The sequence below is a fragment of the Rattus norvegicus genome, chromosome 16 (genome assembly GCF_036323735.1).
Source record: "Rattus norvegicus strain BN/NHsdMcwi chromosome 16, GRCr8, whole genome shotgun sequence".
Classification (NCBI taxonomy): domain Eukaryota; kingdom Metazoa; phylum Chordata; class Mammalia; order Rodentia; family Muridae; genus Rattus; species Rattus norvegicus.
Genome location: NC_086034.1, coordinates 20,168,088 through 20,191,367, shown reverse-complemented (window position 1 = coordinate 20,191,367; position 23,280 = coordinate 20,168,088). Strand labels below are relative to the sequence as shown.

The window sequence follows — 23,280 nt, the reverse complement described above, 5'->3', positions numbered from 1 at the left end:
CTGGGGTGACTGGCTCTTCTAGCTACGCAGCAAGCCCACTGGAGCAATTCGAACATCAACCCAACCACAAAACTTTAAATCCAATTTTTTTCCTGTCTACAGTCAATGAAGGAACAGGGCTGGAGGAGAGACTGAGGGAAAAGCCAACCACCAGCCTACCCAACTTGAAACCCATCGCATTGTCAAGCAACAGTCCCTGACACTATTAATGATATCCTGTTATGCTTGCAGACAGAGTCTAGCATAGGCTGTCCCATGAGAGGGTTCACCCAGAAGCTGACTTAGATGAACACTCCCAGCTAAAATTGGATGGATCTTGAAGACTGTCATGGAAAAATAAGTGGAAGGATTGCAGTCCCTCAGACGATAAGAACGCCACAGGAAGACTAACCAAATCACCTGACCTGGACTCTTAGGGCTCTTAGAGACTGAACCACCAACCAAAGAACATACAGAGGCTGGTCCTAAGCCTCCACACACATAGGTAGGAGATGTGCAGCTTGATCTTTGTGTGAGTCCCAAACAATTACAGCATGGGTTATCCTAAAGGATGTTGCCTGTATGCAGAATAGGTTCTTCTAGCTAGATTGTGTCCTAGATTAGTCTCACAGAGACTTCATGTTCCAGGGTGGGAAGATAACCAAATGGCCCCTACCCACTGAGAGGAGAAGGAGAGTGGGGCACAAGGGAACAATTATGGGAGAGGCTGACAGGGAGGGGGCAGTGAGCAGGATGTAAAGTAAATAAGTAAATATTAAAATTGAAAATATTAAAATTGAAAATAATTGAAAAAAGTTTCCAGGAAGCATCACATGGCACAACTGAGACTCCAATGAAACAATCAATTTTTACTTCAGTCTACAATCAGACTGAACATTTTATTTTAAAATTTATATATATGATCAATTCTCCCACACAGACTGTGTTTTGATATTCCAATCGATCCTGGAGGAGCATCAAGGGTCTAGGGATCAGGAGCCGCAGCCACTAGAAGAAAAAGAAGAATTATTAACAGTATCATCAGGCACATCTCTGGTGATATTGTCATGCCCAGCATCAACAACATCAGTGTCATTATCATGTAGATATCAATGTAGACATATCAATGTAGAGAGAAACAGTGAGAAGGTGGATGCTTCTCTTGTTATTTTTAATCTCAGAAGTTGCTTCTTTTGGAATGTTGCGGTCAAAGGCTATGCTAACTTCAGAAGTCAGAGTTCAGAATGACAGCGATAAATAGACAATAACATTTAACAGGAAGTTTTCCCGGCTTAGTCATTCAGGAAACACATGTTTTCACTGGAAGTGACAATAATCTCCTCATTCTAGAATAGGAAACATCCAAGTAGGAAAAAATATTACCTGGTCAGTTGTATTTCTCTAAACTGGATTTGTTACATTATGAAAATTATTTTCTATAAATTGAGAAAAAATAAAGTTTTCAGGTTCTAGGTTATGCGTAAATAGCCCTATAGAAGTATGAAATTTATTAACAAAAGAGACCTAGGTTTCTAGTAAAACAATCTTAATCTATTTTAAGCTACTATTTTAGTTTAACTTACCTGGTCCGACTCTCTTCTTAGTGGGAGCTCCTTGGCCATTTTCTTCATGCCATGCTTGTTGAATTTGGATTTTCATCCATGTTATGATGGATAAGAGTGAGGATATAAGCCATATGAAGAGCAAAAAAGGTATGCGTGGTATCTCTGTTGCCCGAAGATATCCACTCTCCCTGAGAAGGATCAAGCTGTGGTTTATTGGTTCAGCTCGTGCGGAAGCATGAAAAATATCCTCAGCACCCTGAGTAGCAGGCAGACCTTCTTCTACGTCAGGAGTAAAAGAAGATTCCTCATCTGAAGTAGCAGAATCAAATATTTCTTCTTCACTAAGGGATATCAAAAGAGTCAGGTTAGTCATTTGAATGGAGTCAAGGGAATAACAAGTGCAGGAACCAGGAGTGGGCTCTGGGTCAGCATGGGGTTTGTACCTTGTACTCTCCTTGTAAAGAGGTAAATCAACTACATAATCCAATCCAATGTGACTAGCTGGTCCTGAGTCATGACTCTCAACTAACACACTACTGTCAGCAGCACATGTAACAGACAGCCGAGGTTCAAGAGCAGCCAGACAGTCAGCAACAATGGCAGGATCTGTAGGCTCAGCATCAATAGCAGCCATACTGTCAGCAGGGTGGGTGGACATACTGGACTCAGGCTGAACAGCAGGCAGACAGTCAGCAGTACTGGAGCAATTAGTATGTTCAGGCTCAACAGCAGTCAGAATGTCAGCATGGTGGGTGGCCATAGTTGGCTCTGGCTCAGCAGAGTCCAGACAGTCAGCAGCTTTGGTGGAATTAGTCAGTTCAGGCTCAATAGCTACCAAACTGTCAGCAGGGTGTGGGGACATAGATGACTCAGGCTGAACAGAATCCAGACAGTCAGCAGGGTGGTTTGACCTAGTTAGCTCAGGCTGAACAGTAGCCAGACAATCAGCAGCTTTGGTGGAAAAAGTAGGCTCAGGCTCAACAGATGCCAAAGTGTCAGCAGGCTGGGTGGACATGGTTGGCTCAGCCTTGAGAGAAGCCAGACACTCAGCAGCTTTATTGGCATGAGACAGCTCATGCTCAAGAGCAGCCAGACTGTCGGAACGGGGGGTGGGCATAGCTGGCTCTTGTTCAATAGAGTCCAGACCGTCAGCAGCATTGGTAGAATTATTATGTTCAGGCTCAACAGCTGCCAAACTGTCAGCAGGCTGGGTGGACATGGTTGTCTCAGTCCCAACAGAAGCCAGACAATCAGTAGCATTGGTGGAATTAATCAGCTCAGCCTTGAGAGAAGCCAGACAGCCAGCATCTTTGTTGGCATGAGACAGCTCATGCTCAAGAGCAGCCAGACTGTCGGCACGGTGGGTGGACATAGCTGGCTCTGGCTCAACATAGGCCAGGCAGTCAGCAGCACTGGAGGATTTAGTCGACTCAGGCTCAAGAGCAGCCAGACAGTAAGCAGCATTGGTGGAATGTGTAGGCTCAAGCTCATCAGTAGCCATATTGTCAGCAGGGTGGGTGGACATAGTTGTCTCAGTCCCAACAGAAGCCAAACAATCAGAAGCATTGGTAGAATCAATTGACTCAGCCTTCTGAGAAGCCAGACAGTCAGCAGTGTTGTTGGAATTAGTCAGCTCATGCTCAAGAGCAGCCAGACTGTCGGCACGGTGGGTGGGCTTAGCTGGCTCTTGTTCAACAGAGTCCAGACCGTCAGCAGCATTGGTGGAATTATGTTCAGGCTCAACAGCTGCCAAACTGTCAGTAGGCTGTGTGGACATGGTTGTCTCAGTCCCAACAGAAGCCAGACAATCAGTAGCATTGATGGAATTAATCAGCTCAGCCTTGAGAGAAGCCAGACAGTCAGCATCTTTGTTGACATGAGACAGCTCATGCTCAAGAGCAGCCAGACTGTCGGCACGGTGGGTGGACATACCTGGCTCTGGCTCAACATAGGCCAGACAGTCAGCAGAATTGGAGGATTTAGTCGACTTAGGCTCAAGAGCAGCCAGACAGTAAGCAGCGTTGGTCGAATTTGTAGGCTCAAGCTCATCAGTAGCCATATTATCAGCAGGGTGTGTGGACATAGATGACTCAGGCTGAACAGAGTCCAGACAGTCAGCAGGGTGGTTTGACCTAGTTAGCTCTGGCAGAACAGTAGCCAGAAAATCAGCAGCTCTGGTGGAAATTGTAGGCTCAGGCTCAACAGCTGCCGAACTGTCAGCAGGCTGGGTGGACATGGTTGGCTCAGCCTTGAGAGAAGCCAGACAGTCAGCAGCTTTGTTGGCATGAGACAGCTCATGCTCAAGAGCAGCCAGACTGTCGGCATGGTGGGTGGACATAGCTGGCTCTGGCTCAACGGAGTCCAGACTGTCAGCAGCATTGGTAGAATCATTATAGTCAGGCTCATGAGCAATAGGAATATCAGCAAGGTGGGTAGACATGGTTGTCTCAGACCCAACAGAAGCCAGAATATCAGCAGTATTGGAGGAATTAGTCGACTGGGGCTCAAGAGCGACCAGAAAGTAAGCAGCATTGGTGGAATGTGTAGGCTCAAGCTCATCCGTAGCCATATTGTCAGCAGGGTGGGTGGACATAGTTGTCTCAGTCCCAACAGAAGCCAAACAATCAGTAGCATTGGTAGAATCAATTGACTCAGCCTTCTGAGAAGCCAGACAGTCAGCAGTGTTGTTGGAATTAGTCAGCTCATGCTCAAGAGCAGCCAGACTGTTGGAACGGTGGGTGGGATTAGCTGGCTCTTGTTCAACAGAGCCCAGACCATCAGCAGCATTGGTGGAACTATTATGTTCAGGCTCAACAGCTGCCACACTGTCAGTAGGCTGGGTGGACATGGTTGTCTCAGTCCCAAAAGAAGCCAGACAATCAGTAGCATTGATGGAATTAATCAGCTCAGTCTTGAGAGAAGGCAGGCAGTCAGCATCTTTGTTGGCATGAGACAGCTCATGCTCAAGAGCAGCCAGACTGTCGGCACGGTGGGTGGACATACCTGGCTCTGGCTCAACATAGGCCAGACAGTCAGCAGCATTGGAGGATTTAGTCGACTCAGGCTCAAGAGCAGCCAGACAGTAAGCAGCGTTGGTCGAATTTGTAGGCTCAAGCTCATCAGTAGCCATATTATCAGCAGGGTGTGTGGACATAGATGACTCAGGCTGAACAGAGTCCAGACAGTCAGCAGGGTGGTTTGACCTAGTTAGTTCTGGCAGAACAGTAGCCAGAAAATCAGCAGCTCTGGTGGAAATTGTAGGCTCAGGCTCAACAGCTGCCGAACTGTCAGCAGGCTGGGTGGACATGGTTGGCTCAGCCTTGAGAGAAGCCAGACAGTCAGCAGCTTTGTTGGCATGAGACAGCTCATGCTCAAGAGCAGCCAGACTGTCGGCATGGTGGGTGGACATAGCTGGCTCTGGCTCAACGGAGTCCAGACTGTCAGCAGCATTGGTAGAATCATTATAGTCAGGCTCATGAGCAATAGGAATATCAGCAAGGTGGGTAGACATGGTTGTCTCAGACCCAACAGAAGCCAGAATATCAGCAGCATTGGAGGAATTAGTCGACTGGGGCTCAAGAGCCGCCAGAAAGTAAGCAGCATTGGTGGAATGTGTAGCCTCAAGCTCATCAGTAGCCATATTGTCAGCCGGGTGGGTGGACATAGTTGTCTCAGTCCCAACAGAACCCAAACAATCAGTAGCATTGGTAGAATCAATTGACTCAGCCTTCTGAGAAGCCAGACAGTCAGCAGTGTTGTTGGAATTAGTCAGCTCATGCTCAAGAGCAGCCAGACTGTCGGCACGGTAGGTGGGCTTAGATGGCTCTTGTTCAACAGAGTCCTTACCGTCAGCAGTATTGGTGGAATTATGTTCAGGCTCAACAGCTGCCAAATTGTCAGTAGGCTGGGTGGACATGGTTGTCTCAGTCCCAACAGAAGCCAGACAATCAGTAGCATTGGTGGAATTAATCAGCTCAGACTTGAGAGAAGCCAGACAGTCAGCATCTTTGTTGGCATGAGACAGCTCATGCTCAAGAGCAGCCAGACTGTCGGCACGGTGGGTGGACATAGCTGGCTCTGGCTCAACATAGGCCAGACAGTCAGCAGCATTGGAGGATTTAGTCGACTCAGGCTCAAGAGCAGCCAGTGTGTCAGCAGGGTGATTGGACATAGTTGGCTCTGGTTCCACATCAGGCAGACTGTCAGCAGGGTGGGTGGACATGTTTGGCTCAGGCTCAAGGTCAGCCAGACAGTCAGCAGCTTTGGTAGAAGTATTATGTGCAGGCTCGTCAGCAGTCAGAATGTCAGCAGGGTGGGTGGACATAGTCGGCTCAGGCTCAACAGCTGCCATACTGTCAGCAGGGTTGGTGGACATAGCGGGCTCTGGTGCAACAGCAGCCGGACAGTCAGCGGCATTGGTAGAAATAGTCGGATCAGGCTCAAGGTCAGCCAGACAGTCAGCAGTGTTGTTGAAATTAGTCAGCTCAGGCTCAAGAGCAGCCAGAGTGTCAGCAGGGTGGGTGGACATAGTTGGCTCTGGTTCCACATCAGGCAGACAGTCAGCAGGGTAGGTGGACATAGTTGGCTCTAGTGCAACAGCAGCCTGAAAGTCAGCGGCATTGGTAGAAATAGTCGGATCAGGCTCAAGGTCAGCCAGACAGTCAGCAGTGTTGTTGAAATTGGTCAGCTCAGGCTCAAGAGCAGCCAGAGTGTCAGCAGGGTGGGTGGACATAGTTGGCTCTGGTTCCACATCAGGCAGACTGTCAGCAGGGTGGGTGGACATGTTTGGCTCAGGCTCAAGGTCAGCCCGACAGTCAGCAGCTTTGGTAGAAGTATTATGTTCAGGCTCGTCAGCAGTCAGAATGTCAGCAGGGTGGGTGGACATAGTCGGCTCAGGCTCAACAGCTGCCATACTGTCAGCAGGGTTGGTGGACATAGCGGGCTCTGGTGCAACAGCAGCCCGACAGTCAGCGGCATTGGTAGAAATAGTCGGATCAGGCTCAAGGTCAGCCAGACAGTCAGCAGTGTTGTTGAAATTGGTCAGCTCAGGCTCAAGAGCAGCCAGAGTGTCAGCAGGGTGGGTGGACATAGTTGGCTCTGGTTCCACATCAGGCAGACTGTCAGCAGGGTGGGTGGACATGTTTGGCTCAGGCTCAAGGTCAGCCAGACAGTCAGCAGTGTTGTTGAAAGTAGTCAGCTCAGGCTCAAGAGCAGCCAGAGTGTCAGCAGGGTGGGTGGACATAGTTGGCTCTGGTTCCACATCAGGCAGACAGTCAGCAGGGTGGGTGGACATAGTTGGCTCTGGTGCAACAGCAGCCTGAAAGTCAGCGGCATTGGTAGAAATCGTCGGATCAGGCTCAAGGTCAGCCAGACAGTCAGCAGTGTTGTTGGAATTAGTCAGTTCAGGCTCAAGAGCAGCCAGAGTGTCAGCAGGGTGATTGGACATAGTTGGCTCTGGTTCCACATCAGGCAGACTGTCAGCAGAGTGGGTGGACATGTTTGGCTCAGGCTCAAGGTCAGCCAGACAGTCAGCAGTGTTGTTGAAAGTAGTCAGCTCAGGCTCAAGAGCAGCCAGAGTGTCAGCAGGGTGGGTGGACATAGTTGGCTCTGGTTCCACATCAGGCAGACAGTCAGCAGGGTGGGTGGACATAGTTGGCTCTGGTGCAACAGCAGCCTGAAAGTCAGCGGCATTGGTAGAAATCGTCGGATCAGGCTCAAGGTCAGCCAGACAGTCAGCAGTGTTGTTGGAATTAGTCAGCTCACGCTCAAGAGCAGCCAGACAGTCAGTAGCATTTGTAGAATTTGTTGGGTCAGGCTCGGCAGCATCCAGGCTGTCAGCAGTAGAGGTGGAAGCTTCACGATCAGCAGTAGCCTTAGGAATAGAATTTCTATGCTCAGAAGACACCGCATAGAAATTATCTGTTTCATATTTTTCATCCTAAAACGAAAATTAGCAGTGATACTTTTGATTGAAAATTTACTGATTTTATTCATTCTATCACCCTTCTGATAATGTCAGAACCTGGATTCATAGTCCCCAAACTATTTGTGTATTCTGTCGAAAGTTAGCACGACATTCAGTGACATTCAGTGAAGTCTGCTTCCTGTCTGCTTGAGTAATTGGCCCAGAGTTTTTCAAAGTCTTTACTGTGGATCTCTTTAGGTTTATACTTAGATTTCTTCTGCTCTTTGCTACCTGAAGTCATTTTTCCTTGTAAGATGGAAATATATAAATAGAAAGGACAAAATGTGACTCTTGGCCTCTGATGTTTTGCTCTACTCTTCCTCTAAATAGTGATTTTGTAATATTCTCTTTCCTTCATATTCTATGGTTCATTCTGCACTGTTTCTCTCTAAAACTCTCCAAGTAAAAAGGCCACCTCCCTCCCTCCGCCCCTCCCTCCCTCCTCCCTCCTCCCTCTCTCTCTCTCTCTCTCTCTCCCCCCGTCTTTTTGTACTTTCTGCTGCACTACCCCTCAAGTAGCCACTTTTCTTATTCCTTCGTGAGAGAGATGGGAATATTCTTTATACCAAATCTTTCTCTGGATAATCACCTTCTCTTTCATGCAATTAAGCATCACTTTTAAACGAGGTACTTCATTCTATAAACTAAGGTTACATTGATTACTTAGCATTAAGGGTGGGTACTAAGGAAATGTCTACATTCCAGTTTGAGAGATTAAAGGTCTGTGCAAAGGCTGAACCACAGCAATTAGTAGAAATTTGTTTATAAGTAAACAACGCAATCTGGGAGGAGGGCACAGTATCGTCAACTATTCTGTAACATCATGACTATTGCTACACTTACAGGATGTATATTAAGACCTCATCCAGCACCTCTGTGGTGGCTTGAATGTCAACAGCCCCATAGGCTCACATTATGCTTGCTGTGCAGAGCGCTGAATTATTTTCAAAAGGAGTAGGTGGTGGGGCTTTTTTGTAGTAAAACTGTTGCCAGGATGAGGTTTAAGATTTCAATAGAGAGACAGAGCTGGAAACAGAGTAGAACAACAGTGCTTTCTTTTGGCATCTGAGACACCGCCAGAACCTGAAGGGACTGACCATATAAACAGTTCTCTACACCCAAATCCTGTGGGAGGGAGAGCTAAACCTTCAGAGAGGCAGACATGCCTGGGAAACCAGAAGAGACTGCACTCTGCACACATTTCTGACTCCAGAGGAAAACACCAAACGCCATCTGGAACCCTGGTGCACAGAAGCTCCCAGAAAGGGCGGCTCAGAACTTCCTGGTGGCTGCCGCCGCGGAGAGCTCATAAGCAACACCCCATGAGCAACCTTGAGCCTCCGGATCACAGGTAAGACCAACTTTTCTGCTCCAAGTGACCTGCCTGGTGAATTCAGGGCACAGGCCCACAGGAACAGCTGAAGACCTGTAGATAGGAAAAACTACACGCCCCAAAGCAGAACACTCTGTTCCCATAACTGGCTGAAAGAAAACAGGAAAACAGGTCTACAGCACTCCTGAAAAACAGGCATATAGGACAGTCTAGCCACTGTCAGAAATAGCAGAACAAAGTAACACTAGAGATAATCTGATGGCGAGAGGCAAGCACAGGAACCCAAGCAACAGAAACCAAGACTACATGGCATCATCGGAGCCAAATTCTCCCACCAAAGCAAACACAAAATATCCAAACACACAAGAAAAGCAAGATCTAGTTTCAAAATCATATTTGATCATGATGCTGGAGAACTTCCAGAAAGACGTGAATAACTCCCTTAGAGAACAAGTAGAAGCCGACAGAGAGGAATCGCAAAAATCCCTGAAAGAATTCCAGGAAAACATAAATAAACAAGTAGAAGCCCATAGAGAATAGTCACAAAAATCCCTGAAAGAATTCCAGGAAAACACAATCAAACAGTTGAAGGAATTGAAAATGGAAATAGAAGCAATCAAGAAAGAACACATGGAAACAACCCTGGAAATACAAAACCTAAAGAAGAGACAAGGAGCTGTAGATACGAGCTTCACCAACAGAATACAAGATATGGAAGAGAGAATCTCAGGAGCAGAAGATTCCATAGAAATCATCAACTCAACAGTCAAAGATAATGTAAAGCGGAAAAAGCTACTGGTCCAAAACATACAGGAAATCCAGGACTCAATGAGAAGATCAAACCTAAGGATAATAGGTATAGAAGAGAGTGAAGACTCCCAGCTCAAAGGACCAGTAAATATCTTCAACAAAATCATAGAAGAAATCTTCCCTAACCTAAAGAAAGAGATACCCATAAGCATACAAGAAGCCTACAGAACTCCAAATAGATTGGACCAGAAAAGAAACAGCTCCCGTCACATAATAGTCAAAACACCAAACGCACAAAATAAAGAAAGAATATTAAAAGCAGTAAGGGAAAAAGATCAAGTAACATAAAGGCAGACCTATCAGAATCATACAGACTTTTCGCCAGAAACTATAAAATCCAGAAGATCCTGGACAGATGTCATACAGAACCTAAGAGAACACAAATGCCAGCCCAGGTTACTGCATCCTGCAAAACTCTCAATTAACATAGATGAAGAAACCAAGATATTCCAGGACAAAACCAAATTTACACAATATCTTTCTACAAATCCAGCACTACAAAGGATAATAAATGGTAAAGCCCAACATAAGGAGGCAAGAGATACCCTAGACGAAGCAAGAAACTAATCGTCTTGGCAACAAAACAAAGAGAAGAAAAGCGCACAAACATAACCTCATATCCAAATATGAATATAACAGGAAGCAATAATCACTATTCCTTAATATCTCTCAACATCAATGGCCTCAACTCCCCAATGAAAAGACATAGATTAACAAACTGGATACGCAACGAGGACCCTGCATTCTGCTGCCTACAGGAAACACACCTCAGAGACAAAGACAGACACTACCTCAGAGTGAAATGCTGGAAAACAACTTTCCAAGCAAATGGTCAGAAGAAGCAAGCTGGAGTAGCCATTCTAATGTCAAATAAAATCAATTTTCAACCAAAAGTCATCAAAAAAGATAAGGAAGGACACTTTATATTCATCAAAGGAAAAATCCACCAAGATGAACTCTCAATCCTAAATATCTATGCCCCAAATACAAGGGCACCTACATACATAAAAAAAACCTTACTAAAGCTCAAAACACACATTGCACCTCACACAATGATGGTAGGAGATTTCAACACCCCACTCTCATCAATGGACAGATCATGGAAATAGAAATTAAACAGAGACCTAGACAGATTAAGAGAATTCATGAGCCAAATGGACTTAACGGATATTTATAGAACATTCTATCCTAAAGCAAAAGGATATACCTTCTTCTCAGCTCCTCATGGTACTTTCTCCAAAATTGACCATATAATTGGTCAAAAAACGGGCCTCAACAGGTACAGAAAGATAGAAATAATCCCATGCATCTTATCAGACCACCATGGCCTAAAGTTGGTCTTCAATAACAATAATGGAAGAATGTCCACATATACGTGGAAATAAAACAATGCTCTGTTCAATGATAACCAGGTCAAGGAAGAAATAAAGAAAGAAATTAAAGATTGCTTAGAATTTAATGAAAACGAAGGTACAACATACCCAAACTTATGGGACACAATGAAAGCTGTGCTATGAGGAAACTCATAACGCTGAGTGCCTGCAGAAAGAAACAGGAAAGAGCATATGTCAGCAGCTTGACAACACCCCTAAACGCTCTAGAACAAAAAGAAGCAAACACACCCAGGAGGAGTAGAATGCAGGAAATAATCAAACTCAGAGCTGAAATCAGCCAAGTAGAAACAAATGGACCATAGAAAGAATCAACAGAACCAAGAGATGGTTCTTTGAGACAATCATTAAGATAGATAAACCCTTAGCCAGACTAACTAGAGGACACAGAGAGTGTGTCCAAATTAACAAAATCAGAAATGAAAAGGGAGACATAACTACAGATTCAGACGAAATTCAAAAAATCATCAGATCTTAGTATAAAAGCCTGTATTCAACAAAACTTGAAAATCTGCAGGAAATGGACAATTTCCTAGACAGATACCAGGTACCAAAGTTAAATCAGGAACATATAAACCAGATAAACAACCCCATAACTCCTAAGGAAATGGAAGCAGTCATTAAAGGTCTCCCAACCAAAAAGGGCCCAGGTCCAGACGGATTCAGTGCAGAATTCTATCAGACCTTCATAAAAGACCTCATACCAATATTCTCCAAACTATTCCACAAAAATGAAACAAACGGAGCACTACCGAATTCCTTCTATGAAGCCACAATTACTCTTATACCTAAACCACACAAAGACCCAACAAAGAAAGAGAACCTCAGAACAATTTCCCTTATGAATATCGACACAAGAATACTCAATAAATATCTGGCAAACCAAATCCAAGAGCACATCAAAACAATCATCCACCATGATCAAGTAGGCTTCATCCCAGGCATGCAGGGATAGTTTAATATACGGAAAACCATCAACGTGATCCATTATATAAACAAACTGAAAGAACAGAACCACATGATCATTTCATTAGATGCTGAGAAAGCATTTGACAAAATTCAACACCACTTCATGATAAAAGTCCTGGAAAGAATAGGAATTCAAGGCCCATACCTAAACATAGTAAAAGCCATATAGAGCAAACCAGTTGCTAACATTAAACAATATGGAGAGAAACTTGAAGCAATCCCACTAAAATCAGGGACTAGACAAGGCTGCCCACTCTCTCCCTACTTATTCAATATAGTTCTTGAAGTTCTAGCCAGAGCAATCAGACAACAAATGGAGGTCAAGGGGATACAGATGGGAAAAGAAGAAGTCAAAATATCACTATTTGCAGATGATATGATAGTACATTTAAGTGATCCCAAAAGTTCCACCAGAGAACTACAAAAGCTGATAAACAACTTCAGCAAAGTGGTTGGGTATAAAATTAACTCAAATAAATCAGTAGCCTTCCTCTACACAAAAGAGAAAAAGCTGAGAAAGAAATTAGGGAAATAACACCCTTCATAATAGATCCAAATAATATAAAGTACCTCGGTGTGACTTTATCCAAGCAAGTAAAAGATCTGTACAATAAGAACTTCAAGACTCTGAAGAAAGAAATTGAAGAAGACCTCAGAAGATGGAAAGATCTTCCATGCTCATGGATTGGCAGGATTAATATAGTAAAAATGGCCATCTTACCGAAAGCAATCTACAGATTCAATGCAATCCCCATCAAAATACCAATCCAGTTCTTCAAAGAGTTAGAAAGAACAATTTGCAAATTCATCAACAAAAAGCCCAAGATAGCTAAAACTATCCTCAACAATAAAAGGACTTCAGGAGGAATCACTATCCCTGAACTCAAGCACTATTACAGAGCAATAATGATAAAAACTGCATGGTATTGGAACAGAGACAGACAGATAGACCAATGAAACAGAATTGAAGACCCAGAAATGAACCCACACACCTATGGGCACTTGATTTTTGACAAAGGAGCCAAAACCATCCAATGGAAAAAAGATAGCATTTTCAGCAAATGGTGCTGGTTCAACTGGAGGTCAACATGTAGAAGAATGCAGATCGATCCATGCTTATCACCCTGTACAAAGCTTAAGTCCAAGTGGATCAAGGACCTCCACATCAAACCAGATACACTCAAACTAATAGAAGAAAAACTAGGGAAGCATCTGGAACACATGGGCACTGGAAAAAATTTCCTGAACAAAACACCAATGGCTTATGCTCTAAGATCAAGAATCGACAAATGGGATCTCATAAAACTGCAAAGCTTCTGTAAGGCAAAGGACACTGTGGGTAGGACAAAACGGCCACCAACAGATTGGGAAAAGATCTTTACCAATCCTACAACAGATAGAGGCCTTATATCCAAAATATACAAAGAACTCAAGAAGTTAGACCGCAGCGAGACAAATAACCCTATTAAAAAATGGGGTTCAGAGCTAAACAAAGAATTCACAGCTGAGGAAGGCGAAATGGCTGAGAAACATCTAAAGTAATGTTCAACATCTTTAGTCATAATGGAAATGCAAATCAAAACAACCCTGAGATTTCACCTCACACCAGTGAGAATGGGTAAGATCAAAAACTCAGGTGACAGCAAATGCTGGCGAGGATGTGGAGAAAGAGGAACACTCCTCCATTGTTGGTGGGAAAGCAGACTGGTGCAACCATTCTGGAAATCAGTCTGGAGGTTCCTCAGAAAATTGGACATTGAACTGCCTGAGGATCCAGCTATACCTCTCTTGGGCACATACCCAAAAGTTGCCCCGACATATAAAAAAGACACGTGCTCCACTATGTTCATAGCAGCCTTATTTATAATAGCCAGAAGCTGGAAAGAACCCAGATGCCCTTCAACAGAGGAATGGATACAGAAAATATGGTACATCTACACAATGGAATATTACTCAGCTATCAAAAACAATGACTTTATGAAATTCGTAGGCAAATGGCTGCAACTGGAAAATATCATCCTGAGTGCGGCAACCCAATCACAGAAAAACACACATGGTATGCACTCATTGATAAGTGGCTAGTAGCCCAAATGCTTGAATTACCCTAGATGCACAGAACAAATGAAACTCAAGACGGATGATCAAAATGTGAATGCTTCACTCCTTCTTTAAAAGGGGAACAAGAATACCCTTGGCAGGGAATAGAGAGGCAAAGATTAAAACAGACACAGAAGGAACACCCATTCAGAGCCTGCCCCACATGTGGCCCAATCATATACAGCCACCCAATTAGACAATATGGATAAAGCGATGAAGTGCATGCCGTCAGGATACGGATGTAGATCTCTCCTGAGAGACACAGCCAGAATACAGCAAATACATAGCCGAATGCCAGCAGCAAACCACTGAACTGAGAACGGGACCCCCGTTGAAGGAATCAGAGAAAGAACTCGAAGAGCTCGAAGGAGCTCGAGACCCCTTATGAACAACAATGCCAAGCAACCAGAGCTTCCAGGGACTAAGCCACTACCTAAAGACTATACATGGACTGACCCTGGACTCTGACCTCATAGGTAGCAATAAATATTCTAGTAAGATCACCAGTGGAAGGGGAAGCCCTTGGTCCTGCTAAGACTGAACCCCCAGTGAACGTGATTGTTGGGGGGAGGGCAGCAATGGGGGGAGGATGGGGAGGGGAACACCCATAAAGAAGGGGAGGGGGAGGGATTAGGGGGATGTTGGCCTAGAAACCAGGAAAGGGAATAACATTCGAAATGTAAATAAGAAATACTCAAGTTAATAAAAAAAAAAAAAGATTTCAATAGACTGGTGTCATTTCCACTAAGTTCTCTCTTTCCTGTGTAGGTCAAGATGTGATCTCTCAGCTGCTGCTTCATCGTCATGCTTGTCTGCCTGAATCATGATGGTGATTTCTGTATCCAATTTAACCAAGAGACCCACTTCACACCATCTCTTTCTTCTAAACATTTTCTTTCCCATGATATTTTTTACAACTATAGAAAGTGACTAACATAAGCATCAGCTAGTTACAATAAGAGTGTATTTAACAGAGTCTGAAGGATTCATTCAAAGCTGTGAAGTGGTGTTACCCAGGGGATTTGGTCACAAAATGTGTTATCAAATTCCATAAAGCTAGCTTAGATAGGATGCCCGGAACACTCGTTGATTTAAATAGATAAATTCAGGAAGTTGGGCTTGTGAATGGGTTTGATGCTGCATTGTAAATGGGAAGCCTCATTGACTCATACTGCATAAGAAATAAGATCTTCACATGTTTGTTCTTCCTTACACCTCAGGGAAACCCATAACATGGCAGTCTACTTTTGACTTTCAGTGCCAGGTTTGAGGATGATTTACGTTTCTTACTTGCAAAACTGACACGTCAAACATTCTCTGCATCAACAAGCAATATATCACAGAGAAGATTCAACAGAACAGGTGAAGGGGGACTGTTGATCAAAGAATAATGTTGAAGAAGCATGCATTTCCTCTTAGTGTTCACACTATTAAAATGGATCATGAGAGAATTTAAGTTCCTTGGATTTCCTGAGAAAGACAGACTTGAATATAGCAAACCATGGGGTATGTTACACACATAGTCATGTTTTCATATGCAATGTGTTACCAGACTACTTATCACTACCCCATTGAACCATCTGGCTGGCAAATATGCATATACACATGTGTGTGCACTTATACGCATGTATGTATTTGTAACTACATATGTGTACGTGAGAAGATGTGTATACATGCATATATATGCAAGTATATGTATATATGTATATATATGTATATATATTTACTGCTTTTAAAATAAAAGGAGAAAGATTGGTGTATAGCCGTTTAGAATAAAAATGAAATGTAGTAAGTGTGAATTTCTCATTCATGTGATCTTTTTCTTTCAGCCAAACTAGGCATCACCTTTGAAATGTGCCTGTGTCATTGTAAATCCTGCTGGCTGTACTTGTTTATAATGACTTATACCTGGTATTCCGCTAGCATGGGGTAGAGAACTGGTATTAACTAGCTAAGGTCTTTCATTTTTTTATTTTATACTCATTACACTGCATTTCCCATGTAGTCTTGTGGGAAGTCTTGTGTTCGTTTGGTTTTATTCAAATTTAACATCAGAAATGATGTTTAGTTTTACTTCAGTGACATTTATTCCTTGGAAGAATGGAAACTACCTTTGTCTTAGTTGTCTCTGTAAGATCCCACTGCTGTAATGATATTGTGGATTGTATTCTAATCATGGGCATATAAAATTTAGTTACTATATTCATCACCATTATTTGTACATTCCATAGCATCATAAAATTCTAGTTAGGATAAAATGTGTTTGCATTAGAAATTTTAGTTTAGAAAATTCTAATGACTTTTCACTGCAATAGAAGGTGATTGCCGAGTGAATTTCTGTTTATTAAAGTACCTGAGTTCTATGTCTTTGCTAAGTTCTTCCTAGAATAAAAATTACTCAGGTTCATCACCTGTAGTAGTTAATTGGAAACCAAATTGATCTAGGCATAAACGAAGAGCATTTGAGTTTGGTTTCTGTAAATTACAGTTTCTAATGATTCCATTATGTGTAATAATTATATCTGAACTTCCTCTTTCCTAATGATGAAATTAGAGGTCTAGAGGAAGGTAGTTAGCTACGTGTTGACAGTATGCAGTGGAGTAAGGAGTAAGTAGTGTGTGTAAGATCAGCAGACACACCCTTCTGCTTGCTTTGTAACTTCTGAAAGGGGATTTAAACAGGAAAGATGGCTGTTACTTTTGAATTTGTTTCTGTACTTTCTGTGACAAAATATCTGATGGGGAAAACCAGTCACTTATTTCAAGGAAGGAACAGGGAGGCCTGACTTTTGGCAGTACATTGTTGGTTCTCACATGCTGGTAGACCGGGAAGCAGATAACACAGTACTGGTACCACAAGTAGTCATAGCCATTAAAATCTACCACTGAAAACCTTCTGCTAGCAAGGCCAGACCCCGAAAGTTAAACAATCTCCCATCAGTGGCCAAGTGTTCAATCACATGAACTCCCATCTCTTTGTCTGATCCTCCCATGCACTGCTTAGCATTTGTGTTAATGTTAAATAACCCCCCCCCACACACACACACATGCAGAGTTTATCTACTGTTTGTCTGTTAATGCTAACCAAAGTGTAAATCATACTACCAATGTGATAAACCTACTTGGAAGCCTGACTGACAACTTGAATTTGATACCTGAGACTGGAAACAGAGGAAGGGAAAGATTGATTCATACAAGTTATCTTTTGATACCTACAATTCAACTTACATTCTCCTACTCCCCAAATAAATTAAGTACAGAATGTCCTTGAACTGACAGAGACCATCCTGCCTGATTTATGAGTTCATGAATTAACTGTGTACACAAACATACCCAGCCTCCTGTTGTGGGCACCCCGCCTATAAGTACTTTGGACTTCATTGGGTAAAACCAGAATGCTGAGGTCCTGTCCAGGAAGTTAAGAAATATCAGAAGACTGACTTCTTATTTCCCCTGACGATAAATTTAATCTTTTTGCCTATCAAACATATTAAATCTGTGTGCTGGAAAAGGGGCTGAGATGTTTAAAACATTCATTGCTCCTCCAGGACACCTGGCTTTGCTTTGTAAAACACATAATATTGGTTGACAAAATTCTGGAACAACAAGAACAAAGGATGAAATGACCTCTTCTGACTTTTGTGGGAAGCACACGCACATGGTATACAGACAGAATACACGCAAAACATTCACACACATAAAGTCAGTCAATCCAAAGTAAATGAAACACAACTATGGTGGTTGCTTTCATGTTTACTGTACCTATTTCCAGGAACATGTACTATTTGGTTTCTGTATTTTTATGAGTTCTCCTCAGTGAGTTAAAAACATGCTCATTTTCTGTTTTTTCTTCTGTTTCCATAGTCTAATTTACTATTATTACATTTTATGACAGTGATTCTCAACCTGTCTGTCATACCCTATTGGAGGAGGGCATAGAACAGTCTCACACAGGTTGGCAAAGACCTTCTGAAAATACCAATACGACATTACAGTTGATGATATTTTCAATTTGACACTGATGCAGTAGCAACAAAACAGTTGTATGATTGGGAATCACCACAGCATGAGGAACTGTATTAAAGGTCACAGCATTAGGAAGGTTGAGAAGCACTGCCTAATGCATTGACTGGCAAGGAGTGAGGATATGGAGAGTGTGAAGGGAATGCTCAAGGCTGATCTTTCTCTACTTGTTCACTACTTGCACTAGGAAGGCATAGGCACAAACACCCATCACTCCCCTTCACAAAAGGAAATAGGTTACTTCTCAAATTAGGGGTATTACCATTATGGATTTTTTTGCTTTCCATACATCAGGTACTGGCTCTCCTCGAGAACACACATAAACTCCAGATTTTCTAAAAATGTTCTGGATCTTCTTAGGTATTATATGGAATTTACTTCCCGATTCTCCCTGCAATGCAGAGAAGAGAGTTTACTTTTTATTTGGTCTCGAAATTAACTCTATTCTTTTAGGATGCATGCTTTCAAATCAACAATGTTCTGTAGGAATTACAGGATATTGACACATGAAAATCAAAATTATTAAATATAAAATATCTCTTATATGCCTATTTACAACTTAATAGGATACCATCAAGAAGTTAAAATATTTATGCTAGCCTAGATTAAGAGAAAATCATTAACTGACAAACTTGACCTTGTTCTTGTTGAGACTAAGCTTAATTCACTATCAGTCAATTATTCTGCTTCTAGTTTAAGATGATTATTAATATTAATGAGGCCCCTTCTAACAGTCTTACTCTTCCATTGTGGGGAATCACAAAATGCACATTTTTCATTTACAAATAAATGGCAATTTAATTGCTAGCACTGTCCATACCATAGAACCGGTGAAACTGCTTTATAGAAACACATTGGTCCACTGAGTCACATTCAAAAATCATTAAATTGCCACTCTTCATTCACACAGCCCCTCACTATAGGGCTATAGGTTATATAGAAACAGGTTTCTTAACCTTGAGCAGCTCACAGTGATAAAGCATCCTCAGACTGGATATGGAAATATCTAAGTAAAGCACTACAATATTTTAACTGTTTGAATGTGGCACAAAGGATATAAGTTTATATTATTTTAAAATCCATAAAGAAGAACTTAAATGGAAATATACAGTAATTGACTCCCTGCATCTAAAAATGCTGGATAATTGGGAAAAACACTTGTTGTTTTTCTAGATGAAGAGCTTTCAACATACCCTCATAGAATCAAATAGAAAATGCTCTATTCTCATAAGACAAATTTGATGAACATATTACAAACTTCTACATAGCCACAATTTCTCCTTAGTGTAAATACACATGAAATAGAGAAACCAAGGAGATTCTCTCATACAGGATCCTAAAATAGCAGTGTCCAAAGGTAGATAAAAATTGCATGCATTTTCCTGAGGGTAAAGTCACTTAGGAGATTCATGGATTATAGAAATGTCTGGACTTACTAAGAAGTACTTATTATATATAAGTATACAGTAGCTATCTTCAGACACACCAGGAGAGATCATCAGATCTCATTATAGATGGTCGTCAGTCAACATGTGGTTGCTGGGAATTGGATTCATCAAGACCTCTGGAACAGCAGTCAGTGCTCTTTTTTTTTTTTTTTTTTTGGTTTTTTTGTTTTTTTTTTTTTTTTTGGTTCTTTCAGTCAGTGCTCTTAACCACTGAGCCATCTCTCCAGCCCAGGAAAACCGATATGGGAGAGGGTGAGGGGGAAGGGATGGGGGCTCATGGACTGGAAACCAGGAAGGGGAAAAACATTGGAAAAGTAAGTAAAGAAATATATCTAATAAAAATTTTTTAAAAAAGAAATATTATGGTCTAGTAACAGTCACATTTTAAAATCAGTCGAACATGTACTCATTTCTGCAAACAATACTTGTCAAACATCAGACATCTTCTATTGTACGAGGACTGCGCTCAGTCTTCCACTCACTATGTCTTTTGAGTCCATTCTCTTATTGGCCACCACTACCCACAAGGACTTACTGCTCACTTACAGTTTGTAGAAATCTCCACATCTACAATGTGGACTCCCTTGAGCAATCTTTCCATATAAAACTGGGATAGTTACACTATTGCTGAATTGTAACAAAATTCATAAGAAAATTAAACTCACAAAGAAGAATTTTACCTTCACAGAGGAGGTAGAGCTGACATTATCCACATTCACACACCTAGGAACAAGAAAGGAGGGCTTGTCAGGGAGCCTTTAGAATAACAGCATGCAACATTCTTCCAACCTTGGTTTTGTGGCTCAATCCCTTCTTCATGAATAAGAAACCCAGGCAAACTATCCAGTAAACTTCAGGGGATTCTCTCTCACCACCTCCTGCCTCACCATAAGTGCCCCAGGATTCAGATGCACATGAGATCCTCAAGACCTCATGTGGATTCTGAGAATCCAAACTTCCATTCTCACAGACTCATGGCAAGCACTTTATCCACTGAATCATCTCCCTTCCTAAGGATGTTTGTCCATAACTCATGCTGTGTGGGAGATAATTGTTCAGCTTGTGATTATAGAAGAAATAAAGAAGCTGAAATCGTAGTACACAGAGGCAAAGAGAATGTCAGGTTCTGAACATTATACTTTTTACAGATTAATTTATTGTAAAATGCACAGATTCTTACCATGGTGATGTTCCTGTAAGTCTCTTACCAGCTTCTAAAGAGGGAAGCAAAATTTGTCACAAAACAACTATAGGAAACATGACAATAAGTACAAAGGCTAATATTTGTGACCCTATATCCTTTGGCACCATTTATGAAAAGCCTTTAAAGTGAATAATTATTGGTAAATAATAAATATATGCAAAAACCTTTCTTCCCATTTCCTAGTGTATTTTAAAGACAAAGAGAAAATTTCATCAAAAGTTACTACTTATAAAAATTGTTGTGCAAATTACCTATGATCCTGATCACTATCAGACACAGAAATTATCATCTTAGCCTGAACTGTTGTCCCATAGTGAAGGGTTAAAAGGACAGCGTCATGTTGCCACTGCTGCTTTTTGCCTCTGGACTAGGGATGTTTGCAGCACTCTAGGTGAGCATGCTCAACTCGTACAGTAGTGAAAGGGGCTGCTACAAAGGTCGACTTGAACTTCCTTCACTGTAGGGGAACATTCATTACTACCACCGGGAAGCACAGTCTCTGGTGACTGTCGTTGCAGGACAGTCAAATATAGGAGACCCAAAGACCTTTACAAAGTATTTCCAGCTGCAAGTGTGACAAAGCTCTTGAGAGATCAGTGTGTTACTGTAGTCGAGATCTTCTGAAGAAGATGTTAAGGGCCCTCAGATCTAGCATTGACCCCTAGCTCATTTCCAGCAAAAAGAAGTTCAACATCAACTTCCATTGCCGGCCATGGCAAGAGCAACTGGAAAGACTTCCTTAGTAGTTATGCAACATGAATTATTACTCCAGAGAGAAGCATGAAAGAAACTTGCAGATAGAGCAGCAATCTCACATAAAACATTTTTAAAATATATTTCCACATATAAACCATAGTGTGTCTCAAGTTTCACTCTCTGGATAAAGCCTGTCCTCGAAACATGATTCAGAGAATGAACAACCCTAGTTCATTTCCTTTACAGTATGTAAAACTCCACTGCACGCCCCTTGGCATTGCCCATGACCAGAGCAAGTTTTTGTCCTATCAACAAATGGGCTGAGAAAATGTCTCTATGGTGGACCATATGCTCAGCATGTGTGGGGCCTCTTTCAGTCCTCGACAACACAAACAAAACTCCAGTGCTGAAATACATTTTAAAGAAAGACACCCACATTATGATAATTCTGTTTCCCTCAGGGTTATGTGAAGAGGGTCATTTAGGTTCCCCTACACTATTCTCTGGCTGGCTCTCTCCAAAGTAGGTATGAGAGATGCTGTGGTGTAGGTTGCTGAAAGGATAAATTCTGTGGTGCTTCTCCCACTGTTGGAATCTAATCTTATTCAGACTCACTCAATGGATCATTCAGTGCTGTGTACTGGAGAATGATGTGGTTTTTCTACCTTCCATCTACTGTGCCAATGTTTTTTTTTTTTCTGGAAATTATGTCTTGCAGCATATAAATCAAGTATCACTATATCTTTTGCTAATTAATAGAACTACAGGGAAAAGGTGCTGTCAGAGTAGCCCATATGGAGGCTGCTTTCATTGAATGCTAAGAATATCAGTTTTCATTCCCCAGCACTACCTACAAATCTCACACACCATTCACTTCTCCAAAGGTTCCTGAGTGAGCCAGATATTTATAATATCAAGATATTCACATTAAGTGGAAGACAACTAAAAATGACTATAAGATAATCTGTGAATTATAAAATAAGTATGATTGAAATATTATGGAGGGAAAAATTCCAGATTATGCTAATGATATTTAGTCTCCAAAACATAATGAAATTAATTGAATACTGTTTTTGGTTTGCTTTTTAATATGATAATATTTTCACACACTGACACCTATGACATGTAGCAATAATCATATATATAGTATATATGCTAAAACCTGAAATAAAAATGTATTTTATATCAAAGTCAACTTGCTGCTATGTGTCTAGAGAGGACACAAATCATGGAATAGTTTTTTTTTTTTAATCAAAGGTCACTACATGCATCAATAGTTCGATTTGAATATAGTAGCATTGCAGATGATATAAGTTGAATATGAAATTTCTTAGAAGCTCTGGTTGGTTGGCATTGTTGTTCATATGGGGTCTCAAGCCCCTTCAAGCTCCTTCAGTCCTTTCTCTGATTCCTTCAACGGGGGTCCCGTCCTCAGTTCAGTGGTTTAATGATGGCATTTGCCTATGTATTTGCTGTAGTCTGGCTTTGCCTCTCAGGAGAGATCTACATCCGGTTCCTGTCGGCCTGCACTTCTTTGCTTCATCCATCTTATCTAGTTTGTTGATGGTTGTATAAATTTTTAAAAATCCCATAAAAGAAAAAAGGAAAAAAAAGAAAAAAAAAGAAATACAGGGTAAAAAATGGAGCAGAGAGGAAAGGAAAGGCTGTCCAGTGACCGGCCTAACTTGGGATCTATCCCATGCATAGGCACCAAACCCTGATACTATTACTGATGCCATGTTGTGCTGGCAAACAGGAGCCTAGCATGGCTGTCCGCTAAGAGGCTCTACCAGAAGCTGA

At 42.0% G+C, this 23,280-nt stretch overlaps 1 protein-coding gene across 1 annotated transcript; it reads right to left on the bottom strand.

The window, feature by feature from the left end:
* Positions 1-848: 848 nt before the first annotated feature.
* On the bottom strand, positions 849-20,315 carry LOC134482330 (uncharacterized). Its single transcript, XM_063275820.1, has 4 exons — positions 20,261-20,315; positions 18,395-18,523; positions 1,988-7,482; positions 849-1,885 (listed from the first exon to the last, which is right to left on the bottom strand). The coding sequence occupies exons 2-4, from the start codon at positions 18,395-18,397 to the stop codon at positions 1,549-1,551; spliced, it is 5,835 nt and encodes a 1,944-aa protein (XP_063131890.1). The 5' UTR covers positions 18,398-18,523; positions 20,261-20,315; the 3' UTR covers positions 849-1,548.
* Positions 20,316-23,280: the final 2,965 nt, after the last annotated feature.

Bases quoted from the DNA above. Each gene is read 5' to 3' on its own strand.
- LOC134482330 (XM_063275820.1), bottom strand. The intron at 1,886-1,987 runs GTACAAACCCCA...GATATCCCTTAG, and splicing joins CTTTACAAGGAGAGTACAAG to TGAAGAAGAAATATTTGATT.